The sequence below is a fragment of the Lycium barbarum genome, chromosome 4, assembly GCF_019175385.1.
Source record: "Lycium barbarum isolate Lr01 chromosome 4, ASM1917538v2, whole genome shotgun sequence".
NCBI lineage: Eukaryota > Viridiplantae > Streptophyta > Magnoliopsida > Solanales > Solanaceae > Lycium > Lycium barbarum.
Genome location: NC_083340.1, coordinates 132,398,434 through 132,417,774, shown reverse-complemented (window position 1 = coordinate 132,417,774; position 19,341 = coordinate 132,398,434). Strand labels below are relative to the sequence as shown.

Genomic DNA, 19,341 nt, shown 5'->3' with positions numbered 1-19,341 from the left:
TTTATGTTTTGGTGGTCAGGTTGGATACCTACTAAAGCATGTTAAAGGAAGATCCATTAGGTCAAGGCTTAATGCATACAAATATATAAATAGGTCCCTCTCATCTCCTCAACCTTAAAGCAACTGCCCCATTCAACTGCTAGTTGTTGGAGCAATGAGAGAAGACGTAGCAAAATGTGTTATACTTGAAACGCGCTTACGCATTGATGATCGAGATAACTTTACATGTACACGTCTTAATCTTTCTTTCTTAATCTTGCTTTCTATGTGATACTCCTTGGTCTTTTATCAATTAACTTAATTACATTTAGTATCAGAGCTTAATTGCATAGATTAAGAGCTTTAAGTTGTTATCAGGCATAGGATAAGAACACTAAGTACTTATTATCAGTGTTGCTCGATGGTAAAATTATTTTGGTTTTCTCTCGTCGTTCTTGAATTAATTGAAATACATTACTGAACTTTAATACCCAATGTTTGTCCCTCACCAGTCACCACGACCGCGGAAGGTTATTTCGGCTGTTGACTATGCCACTAGCCTTTGCATTTGCAACTAGGCTCTATGCGATCATGATTAGTCAATGATTGATCCGTTGTGATCGCGGTCCCTCTCCCGTGTTCGCGTAGGCTTAACAATCCAAACCTCATCCAACTCAATACAAATTACTATCATAGAGGCATTTATTATAAATTGCTTTATATCATGCAAATTTCAAAAGAAACAAAACTAGAAAGCTATATCTAATCACAAGAATATTCACACACATGAGTTATGATACTACTTAGATTTAACTACTAGCACTCCAATACTAATACTAACATATATGAGGTGTCCACATACATACTAGAATTAATTACACTATCTCCCGTTGTCGATGAGCAGGAATCAACAAATTGTCGAGATAACGAGTGCCCACAAATTCCATCATCATGAAGACTCGTAGGACGTCTTCAGCTGTTTGATGTGAAAATGAATCAACCTGAATTGTATTTTCAGAACCTAACTTCAGCTCTCTGCTTTCTAGCATCTCTGCCCCATCGAGAGCAACACTACCAGCGTTATTCTTTTGAGACTCAATTTCTATTTCACGAACTGTTTCAGAGAAAATTTTGGCAACTGCCCTTCCACCTGCACATGAAAATAGAGTTTATAGTACCCAAATCCCTGCTGCTGTTTTCACCTGACATTATGTTACATTACTCCAGATTTTTAACATCAACACACTAACGATCAGGGGTGGCTCGATCATAAGGCCAATAAAACAATCACCTAGGGCCCCAAATTTTTTCCTTAAATATTTATTGTAAATATATAACTATCTCTCATTCGAAAGAAGTTTTTCAAAATTAAAATTGATAAAAATCCTATCTAAGATCAACAATGTTTCAAGATATCTTGAATGGATTAGCTATATTATCAATTGAAAAGGAATTGTTAGAACAAGTCAATTATGAAACAGTAATTAATGACTTTGCATCTAAAAAAATCTAGAAAAATAGACTTTAAATTAAAATATATATGACGATCCTTCCTTTGGAAAAAATAGGGCCCCTCTTTAATGTTGGCTTTTGGCCCCCAATGTCATTGAGACGACACTGCTAACGATGTAAAGTATTTTACACGATCTACGTACTTTTACCTATTATGACATGTCATTTACATTTTGACCTGTTTTTAATACGATATGATGACAATGCTGCAGTTGTTATTGATCAAGAAGGAAATCCAAAAGGAACTCGAATTTTTGGTGCAATCGCCCGGGAATTGAGAGAATTAAATTTTACTAAAATAGTTTCATTAGCTCCCGAGGTATTATAAAATGAAATTGTGATCTGTTTCTAGTGGGGTATTAACATTTCTGTTACTTTTTCACTGACTTTGCTAGTTAGCTTTCATAATCCTGCATTGGAATATTTATTTGTCCGGCTATTTTCATTGCCTTGTCTCGGAGAAATCCTTGATTTTCACTCCATCATGAACCTACACTTGAGCACTACTTCCAACTAGGGGTGGGCGTTCGGTTTTTCGGTTCGATTTTTTGAAGGTGGACACCGAACATCGAACTAGTTACCAAACTAGTTTGGTTCGGTTCTTTCGGTTTCGGTTTTTTAAAGTTCGGTTCGGTTCAGTTTCGATTTTTTTGATATAATATTAGAAGCGATTCCATTGACACTAATTCATATTCTCAAAAGCAATAAAATATAAAACTGATAAATTGAAATCAAAATCAAACAACAGGATACACAAGAACAGAACACTATAATCATGATATAGGATTACTAGGTATTATATACATACCGTAAGAATAATTAAGAAAACACATAAAGGATATACACTAATCCTAAAGACACATCCTAGTTACCTTTCTTTGTTAAGGATATTTGATTTTCTCAATTGAAGTGGAAAACTAGGGATACAAATGCAAAATAGGACTTATTACAATTGGGTTATTTTTGCTTTAAATTTAATGGGCCTGGACTATTTTAATTTTTTTTTGAGTAATGTATTAAATTTCGATGCGCGTTCGGTTTTATCAAACTTCGGTTCGGCTATTTTGGTTTCGATTTTTTTACGGTGAACACCAAACACCGAACCAAACTAGTTCGGTTCGATTCGGTTTGTTTAAGTTTCGATTCGGTTCGGTTCGATTTTTCGATTTTCGGTATTTATGCCCATCCCTACTTACAACATACTGTCTTTCCTAATATAAAGTGTTATCACAATAACTATTAACATATTAAAATGATGAATGCGGAAGAAAAACGATGAAGAAACGAAGAAAAACTGAGAACTTTAGAAAGAGAATTTTGAAATATCTAAAGTTTTTCATTGAAATTAAAATGAAGTAACTGCCTTTAGACAGCTGTACACAATGTATATACACAAGTCCACTAACTTGCTAATAATACAAATGAGTACACTAATTAAATAGAGAAGAGTGAACTAGTCCGAGTCGGTGTCAACTTGGGCTTGCGATCAACTGGGCCGCTCTATTGTTCTTATTATGAGGCCTACTTTTCATTGAAATTAAAATGAAGTAACTGCCTTTAGACAACTATACACGTCCAATAAGTTTCTAATACAACAAATGAGTACACTAATTAAATAAAGAAGAGGGAACTAATCGGGGTCGGTGTCAACTTGGGCTTGCGATCAACTAGGCCGCTTTATTGTTCTTATTATGAGCCCCCCCCCCCCCCCCCCCTTCAAGTTGGAGGGTGATATAACACACAACTTAGGCAGAATAGAATGATGGAGGAGCCAAGTCAAGGGCTTGGTGAATATATCGGCCGATTGAGTAGTAGTAGAGACATGATGAACGGAAATAAGGCCATCTCGAAGCTTGGTGTGACTAAAATGACAATACACTTCTATATATTGGTGTGTTCATGAAATACCGGATTACAAGCAATATGAATAGCCGTCTGATTGTCACAAAATATAGGAACAACCCCAGATACAAACACACCAAAATCAGCTAACAAATGAACAGTCCAAGTCAACTCAGCCGCCATCTTACTAATGGCTCTGTATTCAGCTTCAACTGAAGAAAGGGACACCACAAGTTGCTTCTTTGCTTTCCAGCCAACTAGGGAGTCACCAAGGAACACACAAAACCCATAAATAGACTTACGAGTGTCTGGACAAGCTGTCCAGTCAGTGTCACAATAGGCAGAAAGTGACAAGTCAGGAGAATTGATAAAATGACACCAATATCAGATGAACCTTTAAGATATATGAGAATGTGCAAGACATCAGTCGTGTGAGAAGTTATAGGAGATTGCAAAAACGGACTCAAGTACTGAACAACAAAGCACAAATCAGGCCCGGTATGTGTTGAGAAATTCAATTTCCCAACCAGGCTTCTATAAGACTCAGGGGAAGATGACAAATCACCTTTAATTTCAGATTCAAATCTAGAAACAAGTCACAGGGCTAACAAAAGCGCAATGGAACTCTAATAGGAGATCATGAATGAATTTCTTCTGATAAAGCACAAGATCAGACTCAGAATAATCCACCTCAACGCTTAAGAAGTAATTAAGAACACCTAGATCTTTGATCTTGAACTGAAGGTCCAGAAACTGTTTGAGACTAGTAATTTCATCCAAATCATCACCAATTAAAATAATATCATCAACATACACTACTAGAAAAATAATAGAAGAGGGAGACTGCTTGATGAAAAGGGAATAGTCATTCATGGAATGAATGTAACCCCGTGAGCATAGGGCTTGAGAAAGCCTGTCATACCATTGCCTTGAAGCTTGTCTCAACCCATAAAGAGACTCCTGAAGTAAGCAAACAAGAGAAGAACCAGCAGGGGATGATACAGTAAGACCAGTGACAACTTCATAAAGACCTCTTCCTCCAAATCACCGCGGAGGAAGGCATTATTCACATCCAATTGAAATAAAGACCATTGTTTCTTAACTGCTACATAGATAAGACATTTGACAGTGGAAAATTTAATGACATGAGAAAAAGTCTCATTAAAATCCACACCCTTCACCTGAGTGTCCCCCCTACAAACTAGCCTAGCTTTGTATCTCTCACAGACCCATCAATATTATATTTGACCTTATACACCCACTTGCATCCAATAGGCTTCTTGCCGGGGGTAAGGAAACAACAGACCATGTATTGTTGGCCTTAAAGGCCTCAAATTCCTTTTGCATAGCCTTCTGCCATGCAGGAATTGAGGTTTCCTGCTGATAAGACTTAGGTTCAAAGGCAGCAGGCCCAGCTAATGACTGAAAGAAAGAGGAAAAAGAACTGGAGCCACGTAAGGATGAAGGAAGGGTACAAATGTATTGTTGAAGGTGAGAATGAAGATGATGATCCCAAAAGGATTTCCTAAGGGCAGAAGCAATAGGTGCATCTGAAGGAACAACTGGAGGAGCAGGGTCATGGACAAGTGGGATACCTAAGACTGGAGAATCAGTTACCAAAGGTGGAGAAGGAGTGGAAGAAAGATCAGAGTCATGGAAAGAAGGAAGAATATGAGCAGATGCATGAATAGAAGAATGAAAAGACTGAGCAAATGGAAAGATGGATTCATGAAAGACTATATCTCTAGATATAAGAGTAAGTTTAGTGGTCAAATTGTAAAGTTCATAGCCTTTCTTTTTAAGAGGGTAACCAATGAACACACAAGGACCAGCTATTGACTGGAATGTGTTTCTATGGACCTTAGGGACAGTAGAAAAACAAATACACCCAAAAGTTATAAGATGAGAAAAAGAGGGGGCATGTCCATACAGTAGTTCATAGGAGGATTTGTTGTGAAGTAAGGTGGAACGGAACCTATTGATGAGGTATGTAGCAATGAGAAGACAATCACCCCAAAACCTGAGAGGTAATTTAGATAGAAAGAGTAGTGCCCTTGAAGTTTCCAGAAGGTAGCTATGCTTCCTCTCCATCACACAATTTTGTTAGGGTATGTGTGGACAGGATGTTTGGTGCATTATACCATGATCATGAAAAAATTGGCTATTGGAAGAGCTTGAATCTAGTTCTAGAGCATTGTCACTTCTAACTGACTTGACTGAGATATCAAATTGAGTTTTGACCATGGCAAAGAAAGCTTTTAACAAAGGAAAGGCATTGCTCTTAGACCCTATAAGGTGGGTGTTGACACCCAATTTTGTCCCTCCTTTATTCCAATTTATTTCCGCGGGCTTCTAAATTTATTGACAAGCTAAACACTTTATTTTCACTATTATTAATTTTCACTACTTTACTATCAACGTTACTAGCATTACTTTATCACAAATTTCAAAGTGGTTCGTCATCATTTTTATTTTAGGATTTGTGCTCGTTAAATTAATTATACTTTATCAAGTCTTTTATTTTCTACATATTAATCATTAATTATCATAATATATATTGTACTAGTTATTAAGTTAAAAGCCCAATGAAATTTATATGGAGGAGGAATTTCAGCCAAATTAAGGACCCAAATGATCAAGCCCATAAATCCGCAACCCACATAATTCGGCCAGCCCATTTAGCAAATCACCCTTTACAATTCACCCAACAGACCTGCCCATTACCCTTATACCCGGCCAGCCCAACAACTCAAATAATTCGGCCCTTACCCATTTAAAATATTAAGCAGTTCTACTCTACTGCCACTTTAAGATCGAGTTTAGATTCGAGGCCTCGACGCTCAGTTCATTGCACACGAAAAAGGTAAACCTCGGTACATTTATTGCTTATAGTCTTTAGTTACTGCTTTAGTTAAAATTTTTAGCTTATTCTGCTATATTTCTTTAGTAGTTATGTAGTTTCTTTGTCGTCATGTTATTTGTTTGATGTTTGGGAGCTTTTAGGATAGGTTGATAACTGCTAAAATGAATTTAAAAGACGTATACTGTAGTTTGGATGTTTAGACTGAATTTCCAGGACTTAGAACCTATTTAAAGTTGAATATACATAGGATATACAGTGGGTTATGAAGGTGAGAAGGAGATATACATTCGATATACATCTGATATACACACTGTGGTGTGTATATCTTAGGTATATTGTGTATGTGATTAAAAAAGATCGGCAATGAACCATCTCCATAATTGTCTTTCATCTGTAAGTTTAAGTTTTCCATTTTGGTTAATGCTAATATGAAACAGTGGCAGTGAGTACTGATTATTTACTCTTCTGTGATTTAGAGTTTGCTACTGCATATGTTTGTACCAATCAGGTCCTGAGATTGCATTAAATCACTGAAAGTGTAATTCAGTCTCGTCTGTTATGTTTAAATGCCCATCGAAGTATTAGTTTGACATAGTGGCCTGAGCATGAGGTTAAGGCATCAGTTTGCAGTGTGATTCGGTCTGTCTAGTAATGTATTGGATCCGTGTAGTGTTTGTTTCTTATTCCCCACTGGTCGTTTATCTGATCAGTCGTGACCAGTTGTTATGCCAATAAAGATTCTTTGTTTCATTGGTTAAAGAGTTGTACTACATTTAGCCTAATCCAGTTTTAATAAAGAAGATACATCACTTGACTTGGTTGTTAAAATTGTGATCATAATCTAAGCTGGAAATGACATGTCGAAGATCCCTCTTTTTCAGTCAACTGCTACCCTGTCTGTCTGTGTTATGTCTGTGACTCGTTGTTTTATTTCCTTCTTTATATATTCATGATAAATGAGAAACTGATCGTAAAAATGTGAATTAAGAGGTGCTAATAGTTTGCTATAACTCTGGTATTCTGAGCCATTGGCAGTGGAGATATTTTACTATAGATGTTAGTGTTTTGCATTGTAAATGTGAAGAATATGAACTGAAAATGTGTGTTTGAACACCATAATACCCCCTGAACTGCTGTAGTTTAACCATTTTTTATCGCTGCCTTTCGAGCTGAATTTCTACAATGTTTTGAGCAGAAATTCTCTTTTTTTTTAAAAAAAAAAAAATCCGATTCTGTTTGGCTGTGTCATTTTAGCTATTTTCCTAGTTAAGTTTTCTGCCTATTTAAATTCTGTGTGAGTATGAGTTAATGGGCTCGATTTCATGTTTGTTAGCGTCGTTATGATTTTTGTAGGAATTCAACATGATTAAGTTTACAGGTTTAGATGTTTAGCTTCCTTTAAATTTGAGTGAAAAGTATGAGTTTATTTCCCTTTGCTGTTTATATCTTTTTCAGTATGCTCAATTCGGTAGAAAATGTTTGTTTGGTTAAATACCAGCTTTGTAATTGTTAATGAAATCCTCATGCATTCATCGATAAGTTTATGTTATGAGATTTAGCTTATGTTCAAGCTTAGATTAGTATGAGATTGGGTATTGCCTAATGTTTCAGCCCGTTTTACTTCTTCCTTTGAGCATTTTAGTTCCAAAACATGAAATTATATATTACAATGAGTGACTTTCTTTGTTCTCCAAGCATGTTAGAGTTGTACAAATGTTAATCGCTATATAGACTTTGAGTTATATTTTACATGTTTTAACTTCACCCGTTGATTATATACTAAACATTTTCTTTCGTTCTTGTGCATGACTATCGCGTACGAGTCCAAGGAACTCGTCATTCTCCGCATTCGGTGTTGGGCCAAAGCCCAACAAAATCTTCCTCTCGAGTCAGCCCATCAGCAACAATCCGCAGCTTCTATTAAAATTTCGCTGGGCCGAAGCCCAATAGCAACGAACAACAGCAATCCTAAAATGGGCTGAGCCCATTTAAATCATTTTACTTCTGTATTTTTTTTCTTTATGCATTTAATTTGTAATTACATGACTAACATTTTACTTGTTTTATTTGTTTAGATTAGGTGAACCTTAGCGAAATTAGTCGGGTTGGTTTTTAGTAAATGGGTAGGAAGAACTAATATTTAACTCCATAGTTCCATTTTCTTCTTTTATATTAAAATATCTATAGTACTTATAATACTTATCTATATTAAAACAACTGATTTTCAAGGGCGCGAAACCATGAACACACATTCTTTAATTATATTTTCATTCCTACTATATTGGGAATCTTAAGGTATTACTGATATACAAATATGAACTCAAATACATTTTATAAACAACTCTTCGAGTTTAAATCAAATACGTACATTTTTAGCTAGGCATAAACATGATAAAAAGGAGAAGGAAAATTCCATTTCGTCTGTACTCTTAAAAACAAAATTAGTTAAGGCCTCCCCCTTTTTGAGTTATTTTCAATTATGTCTAAAACGTTACATATCCCGCGCTCCTTCAGTTCATAACTAAACTCTTTTATACAAATTATTATTTTTACTAGTCTTATTTTTAATAACATTACTACATTTTCCTTTAAAACTTTAGCAATATTTATAAGTTATTTCCCAAACATTTAGAACACTATATTTACACTTAGCCTAATTAACTCTAAGTCCGGTCGGTTAACCATTATTAATGGAACCTAGAGGATGCCTAATACCTTCCCTCTAAGTTAGTTGAACCCTTACCTAGAATTTTGGTTTCGTAGATTTAAAACGGAGTTAACTTTAGAAAATGACTTTAAATAAGCTTAGGTGCCCTAATTCACCATAATTAATTAGGTGGCGACTCCTGTACTTTAATTAACCCCGGAATTATCGGGATGTTGTAAACTATTTTGACCCCGGTTAAAATAGGGTATAACAGTGGGTCCAAGTAGCTCTAGTGTAATCATCAATAATGGTGAGGAAATACTTAGAACCACTAGATGTAGGAGTACTATAAGGACCCCAAGAATTAACATGAATCAGCTGAAAAAGAGAAGTATATTTGATTGAACTAGTAGGGAAAGATAATCTGGGTTGCCTGGCCATAGGGCAAACATAACAAATAAAAGACTATTGAGAAGAAAATTTACAGGGAATGGAAGAAATATCTTTCATTCTAGAAAAAGATATATGCCTTAAAAGATTGTGCCATAAAATCTCCATTTTGTTAAACGAGGGATGATTTGTACAAGGAATGGAAATGACATCAGGTAACGGAGAAGTAGAAATAGAAGAACAATAATCAGAATTAACAAAAACAGGAACAGAGATATCAGAGGAACTAGAAAGACAGCTAGTCAAAGCAGATGATTGTTGAATCTTGTAGAGTCCATCATCCGGTTTACCAACTTCCAGTGGCCTCTTCACTGAAGGAGCATGTAGAAGATAGGAATATTTAGTAAACAGGACAATACAATCCAATTGAGTAACTAATTTGTGAACACAAATGAGGTTGTAGTGAAATGAAGGAAGATACAGGACATATGTAAAGTGAAAGAAAGGAAATGTAAAGATCCAGTGCAAGTCACTTTGACTTTGTATCCATTAGGCAAATTTACTGGATAGTGAATTACCAAAAGTTTAATATAAAAAGCAAGTTTTGTTATAGGCCATGTGGTGGGGGGGCCCAGAATCTATGATTCAAATATAATCATATACATCACCTAGCATGCAAGCACTAAAACACTATTTATTTTATCAGCTAAAGAGAGAATACCAGCAAAATTTACAGATGCTAAGAGGCAGGCCTGAGAATCTGAAATTTGAGTCTGCTGCAACATGAGCATCAACGGTTTGTACTGCTCCTTGGTGAGACTAGGAGCCTACTTAGAGGAGCTAGCATGATCATAAGTGCTTCCAGGCTGAACCTCAACAGTTGCAGCAATTTTGTTGCCTTTGTTGAACTTAAAGTGAGGGGTTAAATCCATGAAGTTTGTAGCACTTATCAATAAGATGCCCAGGCCTCTTATAATATTTAAACACCAAACTAGACTTGGGAGGAAACTAATTTTTGGGTGCAAAATTGACTCTCTGAGTGAATTGTCTATTGGGAGGAGCAGTTTGTACATTGAAAGAAGCAGATTCAGTGCTAAATTTGGAGCTGGAAGTGACTTGCCTTTGTTTCTCATCATGTGAAAGTATACTATAAGCTAAGTCCAAAAAAGGAAAAGGATCTAGCATTAGTAGGTTATCCCTAACCCCCACATAAGTCTCATTAAGTTCCATGAGGAGCTGATAGAGTCTATTCTCTTCTTCCTCTTGAATAAGTGCATCCCTAGCCTCATAGGAGCACCTATTTAGATTTTTAGTGCGCAGAAACTCAATTTATCCCAGTGTTTCTTGAGCTTATTGAAATAGAAAGCAATGTCCAAATACCCCCTGACTAGAGAAAGCTATCTCTTTTTTAAGCTAAAAAAGTCTAGTCCCATATCTCTTATTCAAATAAGACCAAATACTCTCTACAGTTTCTGAGTACTGCACACTCTCAGCTATCTCAGAGGAAAGGGAATGAGTTATCCAAGACATCACCAAATGATTAACCCTACTCCACTGCCTAAGCTGAGGTGAATCATCAGAAGGTTTAATACAACTCCCATCTATTAGGGAAATTTTATTCCTAGCGGAGAGAGAAATGTCCATGTTTCTCCTCCAACACCCAAACCCAGTCCCGGAGAAAGGAACAGGGACAAGAGATATCCCGGGCACATCAGAAGACGCAAGATACAATGGACTCAAAGAGTCAAGAATGTAAGTAGTAGCGGTAGTAGAGGAAGCATTAGCTGGTGCTGTAGTCCCCATATTCACACAAATCAAACAAAAACATAGGAGTATACAAAGCTTAATAGACAAGAACTAGAGAAGAATCAAGGAACGAATGTACCGAATCTCCTGTAGAAATGAACTTGCGCAAAACACGATGTCAAAAAATGCTCAATTGCGAAGACTCCAACCTGGAAACCCTTTCGCCGAGAAAACCCGAAAACAAACCCTAATTCTGTCAAATCTCAAAATACAACCAAAATTGGTGCTTATTCGCAACAATAAACACCAAAACAACCGTTAAAACCACCGAAAATCACGTAAATCATCGACGAAGTTATCAGAACTCCAGTGAGGAAAAAAAACTTCAACAAAAGTGTACGAGGGTAGTATCGCTCGATAGGAAATCATATACGGAAGCGGAATCTCTGTTCTGATACCATATTAACATATTAAAATGATGAATGCAGAAGAAAAACGAAAGAAAAACTGAGAACTTTAGAGAGAGAAAATTTGGAAATATCTAAAGTTTTTCTTTGAAATTAAAATGAAGTGACTGCCTTTAGACAGTTGTACACAAGGTTTATATACACAAGTCCACTAAGTTTCTAAAATATAAATGAGTACACTAATTAAATAAAGAAGAGGGAACTAGTCTGGGTCGGTGTAAACTTGGGCTTGCGATCAACTGGGCCGCTTTATTGTTCTTATTATGAGGTCCAACAATATCAAGCAATTATTTTTTGATAACTGAGATATATTGAGGGCCATTCTGAAACAACCAGTTCTCTCTAACTATAAAACTTTCCAATATTCTCTATTTAATTATAAAATGGCATATTTACAAAATAGCCTTCTGGAATCACTATTTATTTTTTCTAGCCGGTATACATAGATTATACACGGATTATATACAGTTATGCATATAGTACATACATATTATACATTCGGCGACTACTATTAGTTTAAGTGATTGATGAGCTACTATTTGGTTTAAACTTATATAATTCTATAATATGTGACTTAAGACAATAGTTTCTCTATACATATATTTAAATATATACACAGAGGCAGAGCTAGCCCTTCGGGCGGGGGTTCGGCCGAACCAGTAGCTTTTATCTGAATCATATTTTGTATTAAATTTTTTGTCAAATATGTACAAATTATTAATTAAGAAATCCAGTAACTTTAAAGATTTGAAATCCTGAACCCACAAGTTTCGAATCTTGACTTCGCCTCTATTATACATGTCCGATGTTTTCCATGAAGGGGGGGATGCAATTATATAGCTGCGGATTCTAGTACTGTAGACGCATATGGTAAATTTATGCATGAAAATCTATTAAAACTGCAAGAAATAATAGGTCCGAACCCATAATTAAAAATGGAATGTATACGACACTAAATACGTGAGAAGGGAGCTAACCAGGAATTAAGATGTTGGCTGCTTCCTTGAAGGAATAAAGAACAGCGTTTTTAACGAACTTTGCACTAAAATAAACCATCTTAGCTAGGGGTGTATATGAACCGAGTTGGTTCGGATTTGTTAAACACCAAACCAAATCAATTGCGTCGGATTTTAAAATTTATACACCAAACCAAACCAATAAAATTCGGGTTTTTCAATCTCGGGTTGTTCGATTTTCTCGGGTTTTTCAGGGTTTTTTCGGAATAGTCTTGATACAAAATATATAACTTTTACTTCAAATATTTCTTTAGTCCTAGTAAGATACAATTATATAATTAAAGTGTTTCTTAAGAAAATAACACAAAATGTGAGAAGAGTGATGACATTGTATTAAAATATCCAACAAAAGCTAATATAATCAGTTAAAATAAATATTACTAATTAACAAGCCATAAAAGAAAATGACCATAATCTAAAAATACTAATTCATGCTAAAATATTACTTACATGACAAAGAAAAAAACTTAAGTTATGTATTTTTACTCTGTAAATCAATTATGCAAAGCTAAAGAATAGATATCCAACATTATTGTTATTTCTAGTGGTAAATTGAATTTCTTTTGTTAGGATTAGTGTTGAGTTGATTTTGGTTTGGACTTTATTTGAGTTACTAACATCCATAGGATATAAAACTTATTGACATTCAAAATTCTAAGTTCAAGCTTGAATAATATAATAATAGATAAAAAATTACGAAAAAATTTAAGAAATATTTATAAATTACTTTACAAATAAATATTTTATGTATAAAATGTTTTAAAAATTGAATACATGTAATGTCGGGTTGATTTGACATTTTTTAGTTAAAACCAAACTAAACCAATTATGGTCGGGTTTTTTTTCCAACACCAAACCAAGTCAAACCAAACCATTAGTCAGGTTTTTTTCTCGGTTTGACTCGGTTTATCGGTTTAGTGCGGTTTATCGGTTTACTTTGTACACCCCTAATCTTAGCACGACCTTCATCATCCGACATGTACTGACTGAGCTTCTGTAGGCCGTTAACTCTAATGACGTCGTCTATCTTTCTTATGGCGACCGTGCTGTAACGATAGGAAATTTCACATACCTTCTGAACCATTTCTTTGCCATAACTAATGAAGTTAGAAAACTGTGAAGTACTATATTCCCATTTTTCCTTCATCCTCTAGCACAGAAGCCTTTCTTGGAAACTTGCAACATTTTTTTTTTTTGGTAACTATGCACTTTATTAATTCCCAAGTAGAAACATTACAAAACTGAGTAAGCCCAACCACAGGCTGCTTTCGCTATTTACAACCTCATCTCTAATCCCATCTAGCTAATCTTTACAGGGAACAGATGTCCCACTAAACTTGCAACATCAGTTATTACTTAGGCACGATACCAAGCTATTTCTAAACTTGACGGCTAAATTTATTATAGTCCTAATTACCTATTGAATTTTGGCATTTGGCTATGTGATAGCCTTTAAACCATACCAAACAAATTAGATATTTTGTCGAGTTTTCAAATTTTTTTAATTTTCTTTTCACATAAAGTAAAATACATGCATTGGATTTGTAGGAACTGACACTATTAGAAATAGAGCTTTTTTCCATCGACATTTAGTGAAAAATTTATGCTACAAAAGATGATTTTCCCACCTCATTCCCGCCGAAATAGCTCACTGGGAAAATGCATGGTGGCAAACAGATTTCCATTGAAACGCTGGGAAATTTTCTAATTTTTCTATGTGAGAACACTACTATTTTTATTTTTTCCTCCGATATTCAGTGAAAAATAGCCACTGATAATTTTTCAGTGGAAAAATAGAAATTTTCTAGTAGTGTAAGACCACAATTCCTCATAAGACCATAAAAGCAGAGTAAGAATCGAACAAATTAATTAACTTATTATCTCTTCAAATATTTATAAGTAAGAAATTTCAAAATAAAATGTGATGGTTATTCACTTTCATAAATTAAATAACAGTCTCACATTTATATGTGTTTTCAAACTTACCTAAAAAGATTGACCGGGAGTCCCGGACTCTACTTTAAACCAAATAAAAAATATTTTAGCCCAAATAATAGATTCCGTTTTTACATACTGTATTAATTATGCAGAAATTAGTTATTTAAGACTTAGTTGTTCAGATTAGTTGTTCTATCTCTACTCTATATGAAATGACACAGAGAATCTCTCTTATGCTAAATTCTATGTGAACGTTTTTTTTTTCTTTTTTTTTTTCCATTTGTGTAACCAAACACTATCATGAATAACTCTTTTCTAACCGGCAACTAACAACCCCTAGAGGTCATACTACAGTATTCATATCTTCACATTTGGGCTATCCACTGCAAGAAAAAAAAAATTTGGCAATAAATTTTTTTTGTTACCGTAGATTGATTATTGTTGCAAAAAATACTTTTAGCAACAAAAAAAAAAAAAAATGTTGCATGAACTTTTCCCAACAGTTGTTATTGCAATAACGTGCAACAATTTTTTTTATTGCCAAAAGTACTTTTTGCAACAATAATCAATACTATGACAACAAAATTAAATTCTTTAGCAATAAAAAAATGAAAAAGGGCTAAAATTACCCTTGAACTTTGGGAAATAGTTCATCCATACCCTTCGTTACACTTTAGGATCAATTATACCCTTACTATTATACTATGAGGTCAATTATACTCTTATGTCTAACAGCTACCACGTGGCATTATCCCAGCCCTTCAAAATTATTTTCCCCTCAAATAATTTTTTACCCACTAAAAAAAACCGACTCGACCCGAATTTTTTTCCAGCCAAGGGGTAATGGGTTGGGTCCGTATCACTTTGGTGGGAAAAAAAATTTGGGTCGGGTCGGGTTATTTTAGTGGGTAAAAAATTATTTGAGGGGAAAATAATTTTGAAGGGCTGGGATGATGTCACGTGACAGCTGTTAGACATAAGGGTATAATTGACCCCATAATATAATGGTAAGGGTATAATTGGCCCTATAATATAACGAAGGGTATGATGAACTATCTCCCAAAGTTCAGGGGTAATTTTGGCCCTTTTCCGATAAAAAAATCATTTGCCAACAATAAAACTAAGTTGTTGCCAACTATAAAACTTTTTGTTTGCGATTTCTATACTTTCTTGTAGTGATCGTATCAGTCAGCATAACTTGTCCCATGAAATAGCAGTAAACGAAAGAACTATAAATCACAGGCCTCCAAATTTTTTGAATCTGACTTCACAAAAGAGCAATGATCAAGCAAACAATCCTAACCGAAGACGTTGTAGGCTTTTCCACTGCACAAACATGATGGATTTCAAAATCTTGCAAATTAAAGCTCCAAATACCATTTTTTTCCCTTCAGTTCTCTAATTGTCGGATCCTGAGAGAATCAATAGTGCTCTAGTAGTGTTTATGGTCAATGTGTTACGTAGAGGCAAAAGTAATACTTCCTCTGCCCGAATTATGTGATATAGTTTGATTTCAAGAGTCAAATTTCATTATTTTGATTGTGAATTTGGACATACAATACATACACCCTTAATTTCAAAATAAGTGTTGTTTTTAGCTTATGCACACCCGTTAAGAAAAATTTCTAGTTCTTTAGTAATTTCTTGGTTATGTAAAACTCGCTCTATTTAAATAAGTGTAAAATTGAAGGAACATTGTTAAAGTCTTCTTGATTATATAAAACACCACTTATTTTGAAATAAAATGAAAAGGTAAAAACATCACTTGTTTTGAAATGAATGGAGTATCTAGAAACTAATAAAAAGTAGTATCGATCACAATAATTAACAATGAAAAACATTTAAAGAGCATAAAAATAAATCATCGTAAAAAAAAAATCTTATTTGACTCTCAAATTTAAAGATAAACTGAATAAATGTCCATTAGTATATCAAGAATAAAATCAATTTATCTCCTCAAATTTTTTTTTTTTTTTTTTTTGCACTCATTCAAATTAAATTTCTATTCAATTCTTCTGTTCTTTACATCACCAAAACCTAATTGAAATCATAAACCAACAACAGAAAAATCAGTAAACCCTAATTCATTTCAAGAGCTAGTAAATTTGGTAACCGCCTTAGTACCCTTAGAAACAGCATGCTTAGCCAATTCACCAGGAAGTACAAGTTTCACAGCAGTTTGAATCTCCCTTGAAGTAATATAGTAGGCTTCTTATTATACCTAGCCAATCTAGAAGATTCGTGAACAAGCTTCTCAAATATATCATTAATAAAACTGTTCATAATACCCATAGCCTTGCTTGATATCCCTATATTTGGATGGACTTGCTTCAACACCTTGAATATGTATATCTTGTATGTTTCAACCGATTTCTTTGTCGTCTTCTTTTCTTGTCTCCTGCAGCAGGGGGGCCAGAATCCTTGGGTAGCTTTTTTCCGTATTCAGAAAGACACAACTTCGTCACTTGAAGCTATGAAACAATGCTAAGCAAGGGTTATCGCTTGAAATGAAAGAAAACAAAGTGGTAACCTAAATCTAATTACAAGCATATTCATACCCAGGCATCTGTAAACTTCAGTTCCTATAATTCGAATTACAAAGAAACCAAAACAAAGAGATAACCTGGAACTTACAAGAATATTCAAACTCAAAGAGTCATGATACTACAGTTCAAATTACTGTCGCAAAGACATCAGAGTTTGTATTCATAGTTAGATCTAATAACCAGCATATTCAAACTCATAATGTTCAAATTACTGTCGCCGAGGCATCTATACAGTTTTCTTCCCATCATGCGAGTTACAAAGGAAACAAAACAAAACGGTAACTTTACTTAATCGTGAGGATACACTGCCAACAATCCAGTAGTACTAACATATATGAGTGCGCAGATACATACTAGAATCATTTAAACTTTCTTCCATTTTCGGTGATCAGGAACCAGCAGATTGTCAAGATAACTAGTGCCCATAAATTCCACCATCATGAAGATTGTGTTGGATGTGCAAATGAATTCAGTTCTCTGCTTTCCAGCATCTCTGCCTCATTCAGAGCAACATTACCAGTGGTTTTTGTACTTGAATTGCCAATAATTTCCTTGATACATGACCTGCCTTGATTCTCTCGAGACTCGATTTCTATTTCACGAACTGTTTCAGAGTAAATTTTGATAACTGCCCTTCCATCTGCACATAAAAATAGAGCTTATTACAGTACCCAAATCTCTGCTTCTGTTTTCACCTAACTTTATTATTACATTTCTCCATAGTTTCTGTCTGAGTAATTCGAAATGATTCGTTCCTTTAACTTTTATACTCTAACGATGTAATAAATTTTACATAATCTATGTGTTTTTACATGTTACAACATAGTATCAGTTACCATTATTTGACCTCTGTTGAAAGCTACCAATCCAAGTTAGCTATCAAACGCTACTGTTAGTTTTTCATAATGACTTTGCTAGTTAACTTTCATAGTCCTGCATTCAGATATGTATTTGTCTAGCCAAAAAACTCATCCACCTCAATTATGAATTATAAAAAATGGATTTAAGAAAGCTTACATGCGTGTCCTAGTGATTAACGAACCTGGAACAAAAATCACGGCAAAGCAGGTACCAAGACAAGTTGACTTACATAACATCATTTTAAAGCTAATATTCAGATAATCACTTGTGTTAGGGGCGGATGTATAATATAATATAATTTCAGCCATTGCATGCTTTGGCTCAGATCATGCATATGCTAAGAAATCTAACAAATACGTACAAGTTTAAATTTCAAACTCAATAACTCAAATGGTTAGTAAGTTTCCCGAACACACAGTTCAAATTTGGATCCTGCCCCGACTTGTGATTCGCAACAGTATTTTTAAAAAGGGGAAAAGGAAAGAACACGAAAGTAAAAAACAAAACAGTTTTACAAAGTGTGAATATAAGAAGGGAGCTGACCAGGAATTAAGATGTTGGCTGCTTCCTTGAAGGCATAAATGGAAGCATTTTTTATGAACTTTGAACTGAAATAAACAATCTTAGCACGACCTTCATCATCCGGCATGTACTCACTCAGTTTCTGGAGGCCTTTAACTCTAACGACGTCGTCCATTTTTCTGACGGCAACCACGCTGTAACCGTAGCAAATTTTACATAGCTTCTTCACCGTTTCTTTGCCGAAATTCATGAAGCCCCAAATTCCCATTGTTGCCTCTTGCTTACCGGTCGAAGCCATAGTGCATCTGACGGGTTTAGCACAATCCAGTAGCTTTGACTCAAATTCTGTATTTGTGTCAAAAACAAATTCACTTAACATGTACAACAAACTTTCTCCAAAACCAATAAGTTTTTTTCTTTTTTTGAAAATTCAGAACTCATAAACTCAAAATCTTAGCTCCATTTCTGGTTGCTTACCTCAAAAACTAGAAAACGGTACTGCACTGGGAAATAGTGGAAAGGAGAGAGCGGAATGTGAAGTACCAGATTCCCATTTTTCCTTCATCCTCTAGCACTGAACCGTTTCTTGAAAGATTGCAACATCAGTTGTTACTCGGGCACAATACCAAGCTATTTCTAAACGTAAAGCCTAAATATTTTATAGTCCTAGTTACCTATTGAATTTGGTAGCCTTTAACCATATCTAAGAAATAGATTTGTTTTGATTTTAATCGATATTTTTCACTTCTTTCCACATAAAATAAATTCATTCATTCAATCTGTAGTTAGCTGAAGACATAACTTTTCATATATCGATATATGTTAAGCAAGAATCGAACAAAGTGATTAGCCTATTACAGGTGAGGATCACCTCCGGTACAATTAGCTCCAGTTTGTTCAATAGAGTTGTTCATGACTGCCACATGCTTAAAAGAATTTTACAAGGCGGACATCTTTCTTTACATGCGAGTATATATTAGATGAATAAGAAGATTTAGTGTCAGCGTCAGCG

General features: G+C 34.8%; 1 protein-coding gene, 1 long non-coding RNA gene and 2 pseudogenes across 2 annotated transcripts; all 4 read right to left on the bottom strand.

The window, feature by feature from the left end:
- Positions 1-686: 686 nt before the first annotated feature.
- Positions 687-13,681, bottom strand: LOC132636516 (uncharacterized). Its single transcript, XM_060353431.1, has 3 exons — positions 13,406-13,681; positions 12,424-12,502; positions 687-1,129 (listed from the first exon to the last, which is right to left on the bottom strand). Exons 1-3 carry the CDS (start codon positions 13,607-13,609, stop codon positions 855-857), a joined length of 558 nt encoding a protein of 185 aa, XP_060209414.1. The 5' UTR covers positions 13,610-13,681; the 3' UTR covers positions 687-854.
- LOC132636517 (uncharacterized) lies at positions 9,335-11,564 on the bottom strand. Its single transcript, XR_009581303.1, has 2 exons — positions 9,955-11,564; positions 9,335-9,604 (listed from the first exon to the last, which is right to left on the bottom strand). It is a non-coding gene; the product is annotated as an uncharacterized LOC132636517 (long non-coding RNA).
- Positions 13,682-16,489: 2,808 nt separating the features above from the next.
- LOC132637804 (probable histone H2B.1) lies at positions 16,490-16,966 on the bottom strand (annotated as a pseudogene).
- Positions 16,967-17,186: 220 nt separating this feature from the next.
- On the bottom strand, positions 17,187-18,627 carry LOC132637803 (uncharacterized; annotated as a pseudogene).
- Positions 18,628-19,341: the final 714 nt, after the last annotated feature.

What these genes read in the sequence shown, in the direction of transcription:
- LOC132636516 (XM_060353431.1), bottom strand. Translation starts at nt 13,609, where the DNA reads ATGAAGGAAAAATGGGAATATAGTACTTCACAGTTTTCTAACTTCATT. An exon ending in GTCGTGCTAAGATTAGGGGT is followed by an intron (nt 12,503 to 13,405) that starts GTACAAAGTAAA and finishes CCCCTAGCTAAG; the next exon opens with ATGGTTTATTTTAGTGCAAA. An exon ending in AGCCAACATCTTAATTCCTG is followed by an intron (nt 1,130 to 12,423) that starts GTTAGCTCCCTT and finishes TTTCATGTGCAG; the next exon opens with GTGGAAGGGCAGTTGCCAAA.